Here is a 20,212-nt window from a genome sequence, read left to right on the forward strand (position 1 = left end):
CCATCTGTCATTCTTGGTGACTTTAACATCCCCTTGGATAACCCCGCTGATCCTGGCACCTCCAAACTCCTCTCTCTCTGCTCCTCTCTTGGCCTATCTCAGTGGACTACCTCTCCCACCCACATCCAAGGACACTCCCTCGATCTCGTCTTCTCTCGCTCTTGTTCCCTTACTGACTACACTATCTCAGCTTTTCCTCTTTCTGACCATCACCTCATCTCCTTCTCCCTCACTGCTTCCCCCTCTCCCACCCCCCCTCCCAAGCGCATTGTCTCACGGCATAACGTCAACACACTTGATCTTGCTGCCTTCTCAAACACGCTGTGTCCTCTTCTCGCCCCAATCGCCCTCATGTCCTGCCCGAACCTCGCTGCCTCCCTCTATAATGACACCCTATCTTCGGCATTGGACTCTGCCTGCCCTCCCTCCTCTATCCCTCTTCGATGCTCCAACCCCCAACCGTGGCACTCACCTATCACCCAATTCCTTAAAAAGTGCTCTCGCACTGCTGAGCGCTTCTGGAAGAAATCACGCTCCCTTGCGGATTATCTCCATTTCAAATTCATTCTTTCCTCCTTCAGCTCTGCCCTTGCTCTGGCCAAGGAATCCTACTTTAAGTCCCTCATCCTTTCCCAATCATCCAATCCCCGCAGGCTCTTCGCCACCTTCAACTCCTTGCTCTCCCCCCCCTCCTCCAGCTCTTCCGTCCTCCATCGTAGCCGCTGATTTTGCTACCTACTTTTCAACCAAAATCTCCTCTCTCAGGACTGCAATCACTGCTGCCATGACCTCACCCTCTCCCTCCTCCCCTCCTACATCTCCACTCCCCTCCTTCCAACCCCTGTCCTCATTTTACCCCACCACTGCTGCTGAAGTCCACTCTATCCTCCAATCCGCTTCTCCCTCCACCTGCCCGCTCGATCCTATCCCCTCCAATATTATCCGTCGTCTCAGTCCATCAGTCTGCTCTCACCTGGCTCACCTCTTTAATCTTTCCCTATCCTCTGGGATCTTCCCTTCCTCCTTCAAACACGCTCTTGTCTCCCCAATTCTCAAAAAAAACAAATCTGGACTCCAACTCTCCATCCAACTACAGGCCCATCTCCCTCCTCCCTTTTGCCTCCAAACTCCTAGAACGTCTGACCTATAATCGTCTCCTAAGCCACCTTACTGCTAACTCCATTCTAGACCCCCTCCAATCCGGGTTCCGCCCTTTACATTCCACTGAAACTGCCCTGACCAAAGTCACTAACGATCTACTATCGGCTAAATCCAAAGGCCTCTTCTCTATCCTCATCCAGCTTGATCTGTCGGCTGCCTTTGACACTGTTGACCACCCTCTCCTGCTCAACACCCTCCGCTCCTTTGGCATCACTGGCACGGTCTTCTCCTGGTTCACCTCATACCTCTCCGATCGCTCCTTCTCCGTCTCCACTCCGAGCTCCTCCTCTCCTACTACCCCCCAGCCAGTCGGTGTTCCCCAAGGGTCAGTCCTTGGCCCTCTCCTCTTCTCCCTCTACACCACCTCTCTGGGCACCCTCATCAGCTCCTATGGTTTTCATTACCACCTTTATGCTGATGATACCCTAATCTATCTCTCCTCCCCCGACTTATCCCCATCACTCCTGTCCAAGGTCTCCGAATGCCTCACGGCCATCTCAGCCTGGATGACCCAACGCTTCCTGAAACTAAACATGGCTAAAACTGAACTTCTAATCTTCCATCCCCCGAACATCCCCTCTTCTCCCACTATCTCCATCAGCATTGGTGAAACCGAGCTCACGTCCACCGACCAAACGCGCTGCCTCGGTGTCATCATTGACTCCTCCCTCTCTTTCACCCCCCACATTCATGCTCTCTCACAGTCTTGCCGCTTTCACCTACGCAACATCTCACGCATCAGACCATTCCTCTCCACTGACGCGACCAAAATTCTCATTCACTCTCTTGTCATCTCCCGCCTTGACTACTGCAACATCCTTCTCTCTGGGCTACCTCTCACCTGCCTCGCACCTCTCCAATCCATTCTTAACGCTGCTGCTAGGCTCATCTTCCTCTCCCGCTGCTCTACCTCCGCCTCCCCCCTCTGTTTATCTCTTCACTGGCTCCCCATTCCTTTCCGAGTTCTCTTTAAACTCCTCACCACCACCTACAAGGCTCTCTCCTCCTCCACAGCTCCCTACCTCTCTTCACTGATCTCTATCCACACTCCCTCCCGTCCTCTTCGCTCCATCGCTGACCGCCGACTGACCTCTCACCTAATCACCTCCTCCCACTCCCGTGTCCAAGATTTCTCTCGCGCTGCCCCCCTGCACTGGAACAACCTCCCACCACCCATCAGGCTATCTGATTCCCTTACCTCCTTCAAGCGCTCCCTCAAAACCCACTTTTTTCGACTAGCCTATCCCTCCTCCTAACCTCTTTTGATCCTCCTATCCTGCCTCCGTTCCCCCCCGTTCCTACTTATCCTATTGTATTTCGTTCGTCCACTCACCTATTTTTAGTATGTTAACTCTTATGAGCAGGGCCCTCCTTCCTCACGTACTCACCCTACCTCATTACCTCACCTGTGCTCCTGTCCTGTTCTTCCCTTCCTCTACTTCATCTTCAGTCTCCTTGACAATTTTGACACCTACTTCTGAACTGATGCTGATTTTAGTTCTACCAGCTATACCCCTACTTATACTGTATCTTTCAACACACCCTGTACGTTACCTTGTAATTTGTTTTTTTGTTTGCTATGTACGGCGCTGCGGACACTTTGGCGCCTTATAAATAAACGTACTACTACTACTATGCGTATGTAACTTCCCCTAAATCCCTTGTGTTGGAAGATAGAGGTGTTGTAGCCAATTATTGATCCCAAACAGGGGTATAAGGGCTTGTTTGGCTGCTTCTTCACAAGAATGTAAAGGGGGAGGTTGAGCGTAGTGCAGACTAGGTACTGTTATTATTATTGGCAATCTACATCTTTATCCATGTAGTGCGGATATATAATACCAAAATGCACATTTACATGCCTGTCATTCAATCCAAAGATGACTGTAGGTTATACGTACAAAGACCCGTACATGCTTTGATAGTTAATTTGTATTCACACCATTGAGAAACTGAACGATTACATGTGAGAAGAAGTAGACTAAACCTCAAGGATTGGGTCTGGTATGGGAACTGATCACAGGTACATCAGCATATAGCAGCGTAGGGGGGTTGTTGCAGAGATTGTTTATTTGAGGGGCCAGAGATTTAGTCCAAAACCTTTTTGTTTCCCACCTCCCTTCCCTTTGAGTTTTGATTGCGGTTCTGTGTTGGTTTTCTGGTAGCAGGAAAGAACGGCAAGTCACCAGACCGGTTTGCAATTGCTTAGTTGAGGTGCGCTCCCTTGGGTGACTGTTGGCTGTACCGCCCTAGGGATGGGGTCGGTGGAAGGGCAGTATCATCACCCAAACAGTGGGTGGCGCATAAAAATAAAAAATAAAATGAGACAAAAAAAAATCAAAATTTGAATGGCATCTAAAGTGCAATAACAGACATGTATAACCAGTTATACATAAAAGCAGCAGGAACGGGTGGTACTGTTTGCCGAGTTAGTAGTATAGAAACCAGGCATCCCTTCCCAAGAACAGTCATGCTAGGCATTCAAACGCCCCCAGCATGGCTCCTTTACGCCCCCCGGTGCGAGTGCCATGGAGACTATACACGTCTCCGAAGGCGCCCACACAAGCGAGTATGCGCAGGCCTTCACTATCGGTCTCCGTTGCGAATTCGCAATGGGGTGAACCAACAAGATTGACATCCAATGTGTATTCCACTTACTACTTATCTGCTACCGTTTTCCCTTTGTCTCCAAGAAAAGCCTTCCAAAGCAGATCATACGCATAACCAACTCGTGGAGGCTTGAACAGGATAAGCTAAAAATAAAAGAATATTAACAGCATTTTAATAGTTTTACATAATTTTATTTGGTAAAAGAAGTAATATATTTGCTATATAGTCTATGTCGTCTAGTGAAAACGTGTATGTTAGTTATTTGTAATGCGTGTTTAATGATTGATCAATGAAGCAAATTATGCAAAAGGTTATGGGTCCAAGAACTATGCATCCCAATCACCAGACCAGACATGAGAATATTGCAAAGGGCAGTCGGGATGCACTACAGCAGGCCTGGCCAACCTGTGGCCCTCCAGCTTTTGTAAAACTTCAAGTCCCAGCATGCATTGCCACAGTTTTGCTATAATGGAATGCTAAAGCTATGACAAAGCATGCTGGGGTATGTAGTTTCAAACTGTACCACATGAGAGTTGGGGGAGGGGGAAGAGGGATTCAATTAGCTACAGGGTTTATCCTACATGTAATTGATTGCACTACGCATTGAACAGCTATTCAATTAATTAGCATTTTCCCCATGCAGTAAAACATCTGTAACATGCAGCAACCAGCTGATTCTGCTTAAATAGTAAATTCCAATGGGTTTAGGGGGGTTATTCTGGTTCACTCCTTCTAGCAAATTGCTTCTCAGATGGACAAAACCATGTGCATTGCAGGGGGGCAGATGTAAAATGTGCAGAGAGAATTCGATTTGGTGAGTTATTTTGTGTCTGTGCAGGGTAAATACTGGCTGCTTTATTTTTACACTGCAATATAGATCTCACTTTGAAGTAAAACCGCTCCCACATCTAACTCGCTCTGGAATGAGAGGCACAACTGGGAGGCATTGGAGTCATCTGCCACCAGGCTCCTGCTCCCAAGGGGGCACCTCTGCTCCCCTACGAGTTTGAATCAGTTAATTCAAAGCTGTGGATATCATTTCGGTGGCTGACTCCCCCTCCTAACATCATTTTTGCAAGTGTCACTCCCTACTGATCAAGCAATTTGGGGGCACAATTCTTATCTTGCCTCTAAGCAACTGGGACAAACTTATGCCACTGCTGGAATGCATGCACAAGCTGCATCTAACAAGAATGGTTATGGAAATTGCAGGTAAAGGGGTCACTCATTAACATAGAGGTAGACATGTATCATATTTGATCCCCTCATCCATGTGCTCCTCTCACCTTGTGTCCAGCGTCCTCTAGAAGATGTTTGGTTTCTAGAAGAACTCGTCTCATACCAGGGTTTGGCTTGAAGTATATGTCCTCTTCATAATAGCCAATACGGAGAGGTTTGGTAGAGGAGTAGATCTAGAACAACAAAGATCAGTGGGATGAAGGTGGGTCATACTATCTTGTATTATATTCATTGAGCCCCCAAAACAAATAACCTGGTTCCTTCTATAAGCCTGAACGCATGATTGTGTTTGGTCATAGAGGAAATCCAGGCTCCCGCCCAGCGAGACATCAGTTAGGGGGCCCATTTCCTATTCTCTTATACTCCACACTTTTTATGCCTGTAGGGTTCATTAATTCATTACCTCCTCGTTGAAATGAAGGGATGTCACATATGGGTCAAGACGAAAAAATTCCTCACACCACAGAGCCCTCATGAATTGTACCAGAGCGTCCACATCTTTGCCCATAGGGCCGCTGCATAGGAGCACTGCAATAACAGATACAACAAATGTTAATGCTTATGTCCCAGTGCAATCAATACAGGCCCACCAGATGGCATCTCCGGCACCGGTCCATCGACAAATAAAATGCACATTTACCTGCAGTCATTCCATCAATACACGGACGGACGCCACCAAGGCTGCAAAATGAATGATATTATATTATACCGGCCCGCGTGAACCATTCATATTTTACTTAAACCCTGACCAAATATCATAAATACACTCTGGTCATGGCTCCAAGGACGATGATGGTCAGGTAGTGGATAGCGCAGCCCGGAGAAAGGGAGCGCAGGCAGTGGCACTCCCGGGAATTTTCCAGGTTTGCCAGTCTGCAGTTAAAGGGCCCATTTATTGACAGCGGGCACATTAATTCAAAAGACGGGATCTCACTCTAGTGGAGTGGTTGCTTAACTGAACGCTGGCCGCTGCAAATTCACATCCATGTGTTCAGGACTGAATCAGGTCCATGGTCAAAATAGCAACATTTAAAATATAGACAGGTCAAAAATTAGACACATGTTTTTCATATTTTTTGGGGTCTGTATGTTGACATAGGTCGACATGAACCCCGTGCTCGGCACACTATTATATTCCCCCTCCATGTCCACTGGGATGGTAAAGTATGTACAAGTCGGTATTTTGACCTTGTCGGTCAATGGTTGTCTGTATTTTGACCGTTGGGATTTTGATTGTAGGTATATTGACCTCATCCCCTGTAGGTGAAAGTAAACCCCTCATTCACGCTGAATACATTTAGTCAAATTAGAGGTTGTGTATATGGAATAATGTACCCGATATACAGGATATTACACGTAATCTCACATGATTTATTTCCATGACCTATATAGGAACCGTCAACCTTGTGGTTATACATTATATAACAATACATAGATACAGGGGGTATAGTGCTCACCTCTGTCTGCTGGAAGTTGGCTTGAATCCTGCAATTCCACAAACGGCAGACGGGAGGCGGATGCTGCCAGCGAGGTCAGTACCAATACCAATTATTGAACCACCACCTCCAATTAATGCCCCCTCCCCACCGGAAGATCCTGATACCCCCTTGGCTTTGTTATGAGGGTTTACGGTCAGTCCATATATCGGGTTACTGGTCTCACAGCTAAAGTAGAAAGTCATAGAGAGTATTATTAAATAGTACATAGCATTGGAATAAATTAGATTAACTAAACAGAATATGCTCAGAAAATCTCTTTTATATTGTGAACACGTGATCTATGTGTGTGTGTACATGTGATAAATTCATATACAGTAGGTGTATGTAGATTTAGCAATTTAGTGTTCTCTAAGTACAGTCTGTTGGTACAGTAGCTGTATTTGGATTACCTTACCCATAATCCTTTGCCAGTAGTGAATGTATAGGTGTAACACCCCATAGCACTGCTTACTGGATTGTTGTGCCCCATACTAGAGGTGACAGAACCATTGATTACCTTGTCCAATCACATTGGAGATACAAGGGGTGTGCAATAGGTGTAAGGATGCGCAGTGCATACTGTAGGTAGAGTGGACACAATGAGGTTTATTTTCTAAGATGGGAGTTCTATTACAAATGGGATGTTTCTATGGGCAACACAACAGAATGTACTTATTTAAAACCTTCTGTCTAGAAGATAATAGAATCTGATTGGTCACTTATAGCAACATCCATCTGATAAGCAAACAAATCTCAATCTGTCTGGTTATGAATCTCTGACTAAAGTTGAAATTTCAATGCGCAGAACCGTATATAAACAGCACTGCATAATGAAGGCAGCATGTTCACTTCAGGGTTGCCTGGGATCATAGGTGCCGATTCTGTGGGTGCTCAAGGGCCCGAGCACCCACAAGAATTAATGAGCACCCACGTGCCCGTAACTCCAGAGTCCCAATGCCGGGCCACTGTATTTGCTTGTTCAGCCTTTCAACAGGCTTGAACACCCACCAGCAAAAACATAAATCGGCACCTCTGCCTGGGATTGCAGGGGGCTGGGGGAGATTGTGGGAGAGGATGGACCCACGTTTTTGGAGCCTCCTGTCCATTCTAGAAGGGTAGGTAAGTATGGTTCACTTCCTTCAGGAACTCATTATGGAGTTCAGCAGAGGCCACTACAGAGCCGTCATCTTCTACAGCTAAAAAGAGTGGTCTTCGAGTCCCAGGTGGGAGACCACCGGTTAGATGCATGTGTAGCTATAGCAGCATTTCCCAACTCCAGTCCATAGGGACCCCGAACAATGAAAACTAGAAGTTCTGGAAAACATGAACTTAAGGGTTCCTGAGGACTGGAGTTGAGAAACCCTGAGATACAGAGACACTTGGCAGATGTAGATTTGGACACATTTTGTGCAGTTTGTAGATATGGGAAGAGACTGTGCCACATGGAATCCTAACCAAGGAGGTAGATACGTGGACATCAAGCACCCATGTCACATAGACCTGTGGTTAGGAACTACAAATGGATAGTCCAGCATGAACATAAGAGGCTCCTTCACCATAAAAGAGTCTGGGGAACATTTGTCTTGGCAAACACAATGGCTCCTTGTTTCTTCAAAACCTTGACAAGGACGCTGTCCTCCTCCTCCACCACATCGAGGTACTGAACCAGGCCACAGGTAGAAGGATGACCCTGAAATTACACCATAAGGGCTGTTCATAGGGTGGCCATGCTTCACAGTGGAGTCAGTCTGGACCTTTCATTAGCACACTTCAATTCAAGAAAGGAAATCCTGAATCCAAAATGTACAGATAAGTCCTTTACCAATGGGCTTACAATCTAGCCGCTACTGCATAACATAATCCAATAAATGTGTTACGCCTAGTTGTACCCTGTCAGTGACATTTGGGGGGTTATTCTGGTTCACTCCTTCTGGGAAATTCCTTCTTAAATGGACAAAACCATGTGCACTGCAGGGGGGCAGATGTAAAATATGAGATAATTCGATTTGGGTGAGTTATTTTGTTTCTGTGAAGGGAAAATACGGACTGCTTTATTTTGACACTGCACTATGGATCTCACTTTGAAGTAAAACCCCACCCAAATCTAATTCTATCTGCACAAGTAACATCTGCCCCACCTGCAGTGAACATGGTTTTGTCCATCTAAGAAGGATTTTGTCAGAAAGAGTGAACTAGAATAAGGCCTATGGTTTTGTCCATTTGAGAAGGAATTTGCCAGAAGGCGTGAACCAGTATAACCCCCTTGGTGCCAACACCTTCACCTTGTGACTGCCATGTTAAAGGCTGGGTTTGAAAAATGACAGGCAGAAGCTGATTGGCTGGTTGTTTATCACTCTCCACGTTATCACTTTTTGAATCTTGATACATCTGGCCCTAAGTGAAAAGAGCAGTGAGGTTGGAGAAGTGACACACTGTGGCATTATATAGAATATAATAATAATTACCCGATAACCGACGTGTTCCTTTATAGAGATGGGGACTCCGTACAATGGACCCTTTTCCTCTTTCTCTCTCAGTCCCTTGAGCTGAGCCTCACAGTCCGACAGAAATACGGTCACACAGTTCAGATTGTGGTGTAGTTCCAGCGCCTGTGAGAGAACATTAATCAGATTCTTATACACCTCACAGGGACACCCCATCCCTGCCTGTGAACACGGATACATGCCGGTGGTAATTAATTCCTTAATTCCAAATAGCGATGATGAAAAAGGATAATTATTGGGCCAAAAACCTGTGAATTAACAGATTCAGGGGGAGATTCTCTAAGCTAAAAATGCGGTAAAAACCCTGTTATCGGGGTTTTTACCGCATTTTGGGATGCTGTAAGCATCCCTCACCGGGTTACCGCGGCGGGGGGCATCGCCAGAAAAATCTGGCGATGCCCCATAGAAGCCAATGGGCTTCTACCGCAACCCTCCGCCGCCCCGCACGGACCTCCGCCACCCCGCATCGCCCCCTGCGCAGTGCTGCCCGGACCTGTGACCTCCTCCCTGCACTGATCCTCTTCCGGGTGCAGGGAGGAGGAGAGCCCGGCGCAGCAGCAGCAGCGCCGGGTGTGTGAGGGAGGGGGGAGCCGCCGGGACCTGGCGACTCTCACCGCAAAGGACAGCTCTTAACGCAAGAGCTGTCCTTTGCTATAATTATGGCATATGTTACAACATATGCCATAATTATAAATGCGATGGGCGGCGAAGGGGGAGGAGATTCTTAGAGAATCTCCCCCTCAGTATTAAATCCCGGCGGTCGGGATCCCGGTGTTCAAAATCCCGACGCCAGAATCCCGACAAGGGGGGGACGTGGGTCGCCCCCCCTTGCGCGCTCGCTGCGCTCGCCACGCAGCGGGCCCAGTGCCTCGCTACGCTTGGCACACTCATTTATTCTCCCTCCGAGGGTGTCGTGGACACCCACGGAGGGAGAAAGTGTCGGGATTTCGGCGGTCGGGATTTCGGCGGTCGGGATTCCGGCGTCGGGATTTTGAACGCCGGGATCCTGACCGCCGGGATTTACACTGCACCCCGAATTAACAAATGAGCCCCTTAGTGAGGCAATATTTAAGTAATTGTTAATAAATGGATTCCTACTGGAGAGTTCTGAGGAATCGAGGAGCCCCGAACGTCACATTCTTACATATTACAGTGATGTGGAAGGTTTTAAAAAAACAAAAACACAGGATTCTTAGTATAACATCGAAAAGAGGATCTTCAGCTTATGATCCACTTAAGGAACACCAATCCTTTTTACACATTCACACATAAAAGTTTAGTGGTAACCCAGCGAAGATCAAACATAAGTGGTAGGTATAAGTATCTTCAAAGCAACTGCCAGCCGCTGGATGGGTGCCTGACAGTCGGGATCCGACAGTCGTTAGCCCAACGTCAGGATCCCAACTGTTAAAACCCCGAAACTTGGGGTCCTGACCGACACTGGCTATTCTCCTTCGTGGGGGTCCACAACCCCCATAGAGGGAGAATAGAATAGGTGGCGAGCGTAGGTTTGAAAAAAATGACAAGTAGGAACTGATTGGCTGTTTGATTATCACTCTCCACTTTATCATGTTTTGAAGCTTGATACATCTGGCCCTTAATGTCTAACACACCCAAGATTGATAGCTTAAACTATAAGCCTATTCTGCCTGGTAACAAGGCTGTCACGTTCAACCAAAAAGATAAAATATAGGGCCAGAATTTACTAAGATGAGAGTTCTATTTCACACAGGATGTTGCTATGGGTGGGATCGCACTGAAAGGGGGCGGGGTCTGTGTCCATGCCCCCGTCTTTCACCCTCTGCGCCGCCGCATAGGCTGGGGAGGACTCACAACTCCCCCCCCCTCCCCCCGCTGCAGGACAATGCAAGCTGCGGGCGGGGGGTGGGATTGTCCCAAAAAACAGGACAGTCCCGCGAAAAAAAGGACAGTTGAGAGGTATGCTGTTGGCCTTCTGGCCAGCGGCATCCCAAGCACCATGATGCTGATACTGTTTAGTCAATAAAATGTCACAGTTTTCTGATTAAATTTATGATCTGCAATTTTCACATTTTAGAGATATGGGGAAATGTGACCAATCCCCAACCACCACACAACACACCCTTAACCAATCACATTCAGTTGCTAAATATTACAATTCTGCGGTGCCTTATTAACCAATAGACCGATTAGGCAGAAGCCCAGGGTGCCAGGACTGGCCAGGATCTTGCAGGTGACAGCTGGGGAACAAAATGAAGGCCTAATTTAATCCATGCTTGTTAGCTATCACCCATCCCAATGTACTGTGCACTGCCAGATGGTTATTCCAATGTAACCTGTGGATGGAACCATTACTTTATGTACATTGTGTTACAGTGCCAGCTGGGCAACCTAAAGCCAAAGTCTCCTTCCCAGGCCACAAGCATTAGATCCTACATGCCAGTTGTATGACCTTCATTACATGCACATGGGCAGTATGAATGGTGAGTCCCATGAGCGCCTGTACACCAAGGTTGCCGACTTTTGTAGTCTCTCCAGGAGAAGCCCGGAGAGAAGACGTTCTACATTACTCTGTAGGGCGGGGCGGCTTGAGCATGATGTCATTAAGCCCCGCCCCCAGGGTGGAGGAAAATAACCCAATTTGCCGATCTCTGTGGAGGGGGCAGAGTTAAAATGATGCAATTAGCCCTGCCCCCTCCTTGGAGATCAGGAGATCGGGTTATTTAACCGCTGCAGTCAGAGGGCAGAGCAGGGTCCCCCAGAATCCAGAAGGGTTGCCCACCTTTCCAGGGGCCCAGGAAGGGGATCCAATTTTCGGGACCCTCCCGGCCATTCCGGTAGGGTAGGCAACCCTGCTGTACACATGTGTTTAGCAGCATTACAAGGGGAGCTACATGTGTATTAGTCTAGGGCACCTGGAATCTTTAATTAGGCCGTGATTCTATGAACTAATTAATATCAAAAACTAGTAAAATTAACCCAGAATATGCCACGCCGTTTCAACCCAAAAATCCATTCCCATCCTGGCTATAATTAATAGTCCTGCCGCCTGTCCTCTCGTGCAGGATGGCTGTCCTGTCTCCGCTGCTGGCATCTGGATCCCTTGGGAGGTGCTCACACATCATCTCCCTCTGTACACCTCAGGGACATGACAGACATCCTGCAATATTGGTATAAGTCAGTGTCAGAATCAGAAACCACCACTGGTGTACAACTAGTATCTAACCTTCTCAGCGTAGGAGTACAGGACAGTCTCTGGAGAGAGGGATCCATCCTGCAGCTTCTCGGTCAGTTCCCTGAAGGCCAGGCTCAGGACCGCACCACTGTCCACTCCAGGGTTCTAGAAGAAATATAAATTCTCAGAGCAAAAAGTAAAACCAGTATAAAAACAGGAGAACATCAATGTGGTCATTTCAGTAAGCAGTGATGTTCTCACCCCTGCAAGGAAGTGCAGCTACAGTACAGTGTAAGCCACACATATGGTTCCCTGTAATGCTAGAATCAGGTTGTTTGCAACTCCATAGGAGTGTGCAGTCCTGGGTGGGATTGGGCCAGTTGTTTTGTTCGCAGTGTTAATAGGTCATCACAATGGCAACTCACCCCTTCACCCTTAATTGAATTGACCCCATAGAGATCTGTGTATCCTAACGCCACAATAGTATGTGATGACATGCTGTCACTGCCACTGAAGTGAAGAGGATCTGGCTCAGTGTATGCTGAAGACCAGATGAAAGGGGTCTGGAGAGACACAGAGGAGGGGAAGCTGCTGTAGGGACACAGAGGAGGGGAAGCTGCTGGAGAGACACAGAGGAGGGGAAGCTGCTGTAGGGACACAGAGGAGGGGAAGCTGCTGGAGGGACACAGAGGCGGGGAAGCTGCTGGAGTGACACAGGGCATGTAGCTAACATAGAAACATAGAATTTGACAGCAGATAAGAACCACTTGGCCCATCTAGTCTGCCCCTAGCTGCTGGAGGAACACAGGCTGTGAGCTGCTGGAGTGACAGATGTGTACAAGGGGGAACTACATTTTGGGGGTTATTCGTGTTAATTTGCAAGGTTGCAATTCACAGCCTTGCGAGTCCACCATACCCCTCCTTGAGAATGGTGGCCTGGCCACCACCCATTACCAAAGGCGTTTCCCTCGCAGGGCCTGCGAATGAATGTTACACAGTAACATCCATTCGTAGCCTAGGGCAGCGGTTCTCAACCACTGAGCCGCGGCACACTAGTGTGCCGACAGCGGTGGTCTGGTGTGCCGGGGGAGCCAGTGTCAGTGCGCCCAATGTCAGTGCACCAGCGGCTGTCAGCTCAGCTGAATATCAGTGCGGCCACCACAGACCCCGCTGGCAGCGGGGTCTGTGGCGGCCGCCAGCGTACTGACATTCAGCTGAGCGGACAGCTGCGCTGCAGCCAGGTCAGGAAATGCCCGGCAGCGACTAGCACTGTACACAGAGCCTATTGGCTTCTGTGCACAGGATAGGTGGGCGGGCTGGGACAGGAGGGGAAGCAGCAGCCTTAAGCAGGGGTATCAGAATGGGAAGGAGGGGGCAGACAGCTCACCACCCCACCCCCCCCGACGCGAGAAAGGCGCCAACACTGGAGGCAGAGCCGACGCAGGGAGCCAGCCCAGTATAATCACGGTGGGTGCTCAGCTCTTATAACTGCAGCTGCTACCAGGTTTCAGTGCAGCATAGGGGGCAGTGTGTGAAATCACTAGGGTTGCCAATGTTTTGTATTTCTCTGGGGGGGCCTGTATGTTTTATTACTGTGGGGGCCAATGTATGTGTTGAATTTTTTCCATTGGGGCAAATGTATGTGTGGGGGGTTTTTTTATCCCCGTGGGGGACTGATGGTGTGCCTTGGCAATTCTAAAGTTTTGTCCAGTGTGCCGCGAGCTGAAAAAGGTTGAAAATCACTGGCCTAGGGGGATCCACGCACATGATTCGATGGTCGGCGACCATCGAATGATAGCAAAGGTGCACGCATATAAAAGTGACTCAAGTCACTTACATATGTGTGGACACTCGGGAGGAAGTGGGCGGACAACTGACATCTGGTGATATCAGCTGGCCGTCCCCGCAACACAACTGTGTGACATACATGCATAGAATCCACAGGCAGTGAGTTTTCCCATTGTTGATAATGATATGTGTATGAATAGCAATACAGCAGTTGACCTGGGGGAGGAGGACAGGCACGAATTCAGAAAGCTGCAGAAAACTGATCCAACCTTAGTCAAACTTCTCAGTGCTGCGGATAGTGGTTTATCCGACTCAAAGCGGTATAAGATAGGGTGGGTGAATGGATTGTTGTATAGAATTTCCCCTCATGCTGATTACTGGGACCACAGTACTGTCGTAAAGCAATTGGTGGTTCCTCAGAGATATCGACAGCAGTTGTTGACCTTAGCCCATATGATCCCAACAGTCAGGCATTTTGGGGTTAGGAAAACACTTACTTGAGTTTTGAGAAACTTCTTTTGGCCCAAGGTATCCCATGATGTGAAGCCTTATCGAGCCTTGTGCAAAACCTGTCAGAGATTGGGAAGTGTACCCAGAGGACACCCTTTACCTCCTTTACCTATAATCAGGGAGCCCTTTCAGCAGGTAGCCATAGATATAGTTGGGCCCTTTAAATTTCCCAGTAATACAGGAAAAATATATATTCTGACTCTTGTAGACTTTGCAACTCGCTATCCCAAAGCTGTAGCACTCTCTTCTATAGATGCAGAGCATGTCGCTCAGGCCCTGATGGGCATATTTAGAAGGATAGGTCATCCCCAAGAGGTTGTAATAGACCAAGGGAGCCAATTTGAGAAATAATTGTTACAGATATTATGGGAGAAATTTGGAATACATCCCTTAAAGACTACCCCCTATAACCAATAGACTAACATACTTGGTGACAGAAATAATTTAACTATCAAACGCCTGTTGCAAACATATGTGCAGTCAGAGGGAAGGGACTGGGAAAGGGCGCTGCAGCAGCTTGTGTTTACTTATAGGGAAATGCCACCAGACTGTACTGGGTTTTCACCCTTTCAATTGTTGTATGGCCATAGGGCAAGAGGATCCCTGGATCTAGTAAGTGAAAGCTGGGAAGGAAGTTTTATTGATCATGATCAACCCATCCTGCAATACATGGCAAATATACAGGAACAGATGACAAGGTTAATGGCCTTAATGCAAGAAAGCCACCATGTGGCACAGGATCGGCCACCTCAATGGTATAACCAGAATGCGAGACCCAGGGAGTCACACCATGGTCAGCAAGTAATGGTGCTTATCCCAGGACGTAAGAATAAATTGCAGGCTACCTGGAATGGCCCTTATGTTGTGGTGAACCAGTTAACCCCAATGAATTACATGGTTTCCCTGGATAAGGGTGGCCAACATATCAGGACCTTTCATATTAATCGTCTGAAAGCTTATGTGGAAAGAAATGTAGCAGCAATGGTGGTATGCTGTACCCCCATGGAGGACCATGGGTTAGGAATGGAGGCAGTCCAACACAGGAAAAAACCTAGTGCTGCTTAACATTGGGACATGGGGAAAGTGCTCAAAGGGACCACCACCCTCACTCCACATCGTACCTGGACCCTTGATTTAAGAAGGGGGAAGTATGTGACATAATGGACTGTCTTATTTGTTGTTTTATTCAGGACCAGTCACTCACTGTAAAAACACTAAGGACATTAAGCTTGGAGCAGCTGGAGCCCCTCGGATGTCACAAATGACTATAAGGGGTTAAAACAGGGAGTGATTGACTATCATCCCCCATCACCTAAGGATTAAAGGCCCCCATACACTATGCGATTTGGGCACGATTTCACCCGATCCGGATGAATCGGGCTGTGAAATCAGCCCAAATCGCACTTGTACACATCCCGTCCGATCGGAGGCGCGGTCCGGTGAGCATCGGATCGGGGTTGGGAGGTCAGATTTGCTAAATCTTATGTACAGCCCGGACCCGTGCAGGGGGGATGCCGGCTAATAGAGAACAGAGCAGGGCGAGGGGGAGCATAGGGAGCATAGGGAGCCAGGCAGGAGGAAGCTGTTGCGGTGAGGTGACAGCGGGAGCTGGGCTCCGGGCAGGGAGAAGTTGAAGGCGCTGGCTGCCGGGCAGCTGCGGGAGCCGGGAGGAACAGATAAGGAAGTCTAATAAGGAAGGTGTATGGTCACACATACAATCATATTCACATTACACAGCATGTAATGCCCCTTATATTCATATTGCACCACATAGTAGTGCCCCTTATTAATGTTATGACACACAGTAGTGCCTCTCATTCAAGTTGAGCTATACAGTAGTTCTGAAGTCCCAGAGTACACTCTGGTCGATTAGGCTCTGCTACTCCTGGTCTTCACAACTACTGTATAGATCAACTTGAATGAGGGGCACTACTATGTGGTGCAATATGAATATTAGGGGCATTACATGCTGTGTAATGTGAATATGATTGTATGTGTGACCATAGACCTTCCTTATTAGACCGCTGTCCCTTTATGAAGTATGGGAGGTAGGGCACAAATGTATAGCTTGCAGGGGTGCCAAAAACCTCAGCACTGGCCCAGGCTCTGCCTAATGGTGTGGGGTGAGTTTCACCCCCTCTCCAAAACCACTTTAAGCCCTGCATACATCCAAAACATAAATAAGCCCTAAAGCAGTAAGATCTACTTAAAGAACAAAAGACATAGAGGGCTAAGGGCTTGCTCATATATTGTGTTTTACAATTATTGCTTATAAGCATACGGTACTTATGTAATATCTGGGCTCCCGTTTTTCTTATGAGACCGCGTCCCCTCGCGGGGCTCGCTGCGCTCGCCAGAAGTTAGAAAGGTGTGATGTAGCCATATGGTTTGTTAGGGCAGAAGTATTAAGCCTGAGGAATAGATGAAATGGAGAAAAAGTGGAAGGAGATAACCACCAGCCAAACATATAGGCCACGCCCCCAAAATTTCTGATGCACCTTCGGCGAGCGTGTGAGCGCTCCTCCTGCTGCTGCATGAAAGTGGAGTATGGATATGATTTAGGAAATCAGGGAGATGGAAACAATGTTGTTTTCACCCAGCACACTGAATGATATCAGTAACCTAGATTTAAAAACCAAGTTTGTATAATTCAGAGATCTTACTGATTCTTCAGATAGACTGCTACTATTTCAGGTAGTCTCCTGCAGAATGCAGGAGGGTAGGCTACGATGCACTTTACCTGTGTAGATTTAATAATTTATGTAATGTATAACCTGTGCACATAAACAGTCATGTGCAAATTACGTTGGTTGTATTTGTTTTTACACTAGATTTGGGTCAGCTGGTAGGTTTACAGTGTTTGGGAACCTATTTTATATGTAAATGATGTACAAATAACGTTATGTATGTATGATTTATACTGTATAAAACTTGGGTCAGCTGGTTTCTGAGCATATTTAAATTACAATTATTTTGACTAAAATGTGAAAACCTGTATTTTCACATTTTCATCATGATAGTATCACCAACATGTATTACAAATGAAAAACTACTCCAAGCCATTTAATTCACATATCTTAAGTAAGCAGATCGCATTCTCATTCTTATGTTGAGAATTGTGATCTGCTAGAAATTTACTAAGGTGAGTTTTGAAAAAAATACCAGGATGGGGAACAGCAATATCAACACTATCTGGAGATGACATTAAGCAGGTCCCCCCTTACCCCTGATTCTCCCACTCCCGACAGACATAGCAGAGGTGGGAGTCAGTCCCTATGATCAGTGGTGTGCTCTAAATAGACCACAAGCTGATCACTGCAAATATAATAAATAATACCCCGTTCTCACTGAAGGCAAATTCCCGGGTCTAGCATGTCGACCCAGAAATTTGCCTTTTAACACAGATTTTTTTGCAATGTGAACGGGTCGCTTACCCGGATCCCATACACGTAAAACCCTTCTTTTTACCCGTGTTTGAGATCCGGGTACGCAGACACGGGTTGACCCGTTCTCACTGCATAAAAACCTGTGTTAAAAGGCAAAGTAGAACTTCTTCACCCGGGAAATTGCCTTGCAGTGAGAACGGGGGTCCGTCCCTGCAGTCCCCGGCATTTTAATGCCGTGTAAAAACCGTGTATTTCTCACTCGCAGCGAGAACACGGTATAACTAAATAAACCATACACTAATACCCCTTTTACACAAAAAACCCGGATCAGACCCAGAATTTGGATCACGTTCCAAGCCAGGTCGGATCTGAGATTTTCTCTGTTTACACTGCAGTGCCAAACCATCATCTCAAAGCCCTGGGACCGCTGATCGCCACACCGGATCCTGAGATCTGCCCCCAGCCTCCGTGCACCCTCCGTCCACAAGGTGAATGGATGCCGCACACAGGCATCCATTCACCTCCTCCCTGCCGCTGTCTGCACAGTACAGCAGACAGCAGCGGAGGCTGTGTGCACCCCCCGCCCAACCTCCATTCTGACCTCAAGATGCTCAAATATCTGCTAAAAATACCAGCGCTGCTCAGAGCGACTTTTTTTTTAGAATAAAGTTTTTTTGTCAAATATCGCACCCAATAAAAAAAAATTGTCACTGTGAGCGGCGCTGGCATTTTAACTTTCTTTCGGGGATCTCACAGCAACTTTGGCACTCAAGAGGTTTAACAAAAAGATTTGCTTGCCAATTTTCACACCTGTCTTGACAAATTCCCTCAGTACTCAAAGGGTTAAAGTTATTGGCTTGTGGACATTTTGGGGGATGTGTATAGAATAACGTTCTATAGTGAATACAATACCAGTTTGTGAAACTTCTCCACCGCCTGCTTCATAAATTGCACACTGGCCTCTCTCCTCTTCTTCTCCTTCTCCATTCTCCTGCAGATCCATCGTCTCTTCCTCCACCTCAGCCCATAAATTGAGGCAACCAGGAGACATCCCACGGTGGCCAAGAGCTTGCATTCCAGCAAGTGCTCTGAGAGGATCCGAGTCAGCTTGTCCAGCATTGTGCGCACACAGTATTGTATCTGAGCAGAGCAGGAGCTGTTGGTTTTTATGCTGCACAAGTTTGGCTGCATTCCAGATCACACTTTGTGATTAGGTTCTTAAAGGCAAAGCAGGTAATTAAGAAGGAGAACCGATGGGATACAGTCAATAGGTCACCAAGCATTAGGTTGACCACTGAAGGTCGACCTGCATGAAGGTCGTCATGACTAAAGGTGGACATGGGTTAGGCCGACAGGTTATTAGGTTGACACCAGCATTAGTTCGACATGGGGTTCTTCGACATGTGGCAAAAGGCGGTATTTCATGCCTTACCATCCACTAGGGCAGTGCACTTTAGTGTCCATGTCGACAGTCGACAGTCAACAGTCGGGACCAAAAAAAGTGAACAACCCCATTTTGACCTTTTGACTATCGGCCTTCCTGTCGACTTAACCCGTGTTGACCTTCAGTCATGTTGACCTAATGCTTGGAGACCTAATGTCTGTCTATCCAATGATCCCATTCCCAACTGACACATCTGTATCTATAGTATTGTGAATAACATTTAAACTGGGATAATCCCAGAGCCAGCCCTAAGCATAGGAAAACTAGGCCAACACCTCATGCATTTGGAATGTTTAGGGGGCATGCATTCCAAGACTAGGGCCAGACCAGCTTGACAGCAGGCAGTGGCAAAACCAGGATGGGATGACAGTGTTTTGTGGGGCACCTGATATGGACGGGCAGATGGTGCCATCAGCTCTGCTGTGGCTGCCCTACTACGATCAGAGCTCTCAGCTCCAAATGGGCAGCCGCTCATACAGCTGGGAGTAGCAGGAGCAGAGAGAGTGAGGGCAGCAGCCAATAACAAAAATGGCCATTGTAAAAGGGCTACTGCACATGCTTAACAGCAGCAGGTGCTTTGTCTTTGCTCAGTTCAGGCAAACTGAGGTCACCTTTTTATTGGCTGGGTGAATATTGTGCAAGGGTTGCACGGTGTGCGGTAGGGGGTGGTTGGGGTGTAAACTTGGTAAAGGGCACTAATACTGTGTGGCATAATGTGAATAAGGGGCACTACTGTGTGGCTGACTGTAAATATGGGGCACTACTGTGTGGTAGAATGTAAATGAGCTTAACTACTGTGTAGCTTACTGTAAATATGAGGCACTACTGTGTGGTAGAATGTAAATGAGCGTAACTACTGTGTGGCATAATGTAAATAAGGGGCACTACGGTGTGATATAATGTGAATTAGGTAAAGGGCAACTACTGTGACATAATGTGAG

General features: G+C 47.4%; 1 protein-coding gene across 1 annotated transcript in view; it reads right to left on the reverse strand.

The window, feature by feature from the left end:
• Window positions 1-18,962, reverse strand: part of LOC146026610 (vitamin D3 hydroxylase-associated protein-like) — a 35,165-nt gene extending 16,203 nt beyond the window's left edge. The window contains exons 1-9 of the mRNA XM_083157421.1: window positions 18,740-18,962; window positions 12,195-12,308; window positions 8,951-9,094; window positions 8,042-8,175; window positions 6,465-6,671; window positions 5,648-5,688; window positions 5,411-5,535; window positions 5,055-5,180; window positions 3,817-3,911 (exon numbers count right to left, since the gene is read on the reverse strand). Coding sequence (XP_083013547.1) covers window positions 3,817-3,911; window positions 5,055-5,180; window positions 5,411-5,535; window positions 5,648-5,688; window positions 6,465-6,671; window positions 8,042-8,175; window positions 8,951-9,094; window positions 12,195-12,308; window positions 18,740-18,946 — 1,193 coding nt within the window. The 5' untranslated portion in view covers window positions 18,947-18,962. The remainder of the gene's footprint in view (window positions 1-3,816; window positions 3,912-5,054; window positions 5,181-5,410; window positions 5,536-5,647; window positions 5,689-6,464; window positions 6,672-8,041; window positions 8,176-8,950; window positions 9,095-12,194; window positions 12,309-18,739) is intronic.
• Between the last annotated feature and the right edge of the window lie 1,250 nt (window positions 18,963-20,212).

The sequence above is a fragment of the Crinia signifera genome, chromosome 8 (assembly GCF_055691185.1).
Source record: "Crinia signifera chromosome 8, ASM5569118v1, whole genome shotgun sequence".
Lineage (NCBI taxonomy): Eukaryota > Metazoa > Chordata > Amphibia > Anura > Myobatrachidae > Crinia > Crinia signifera.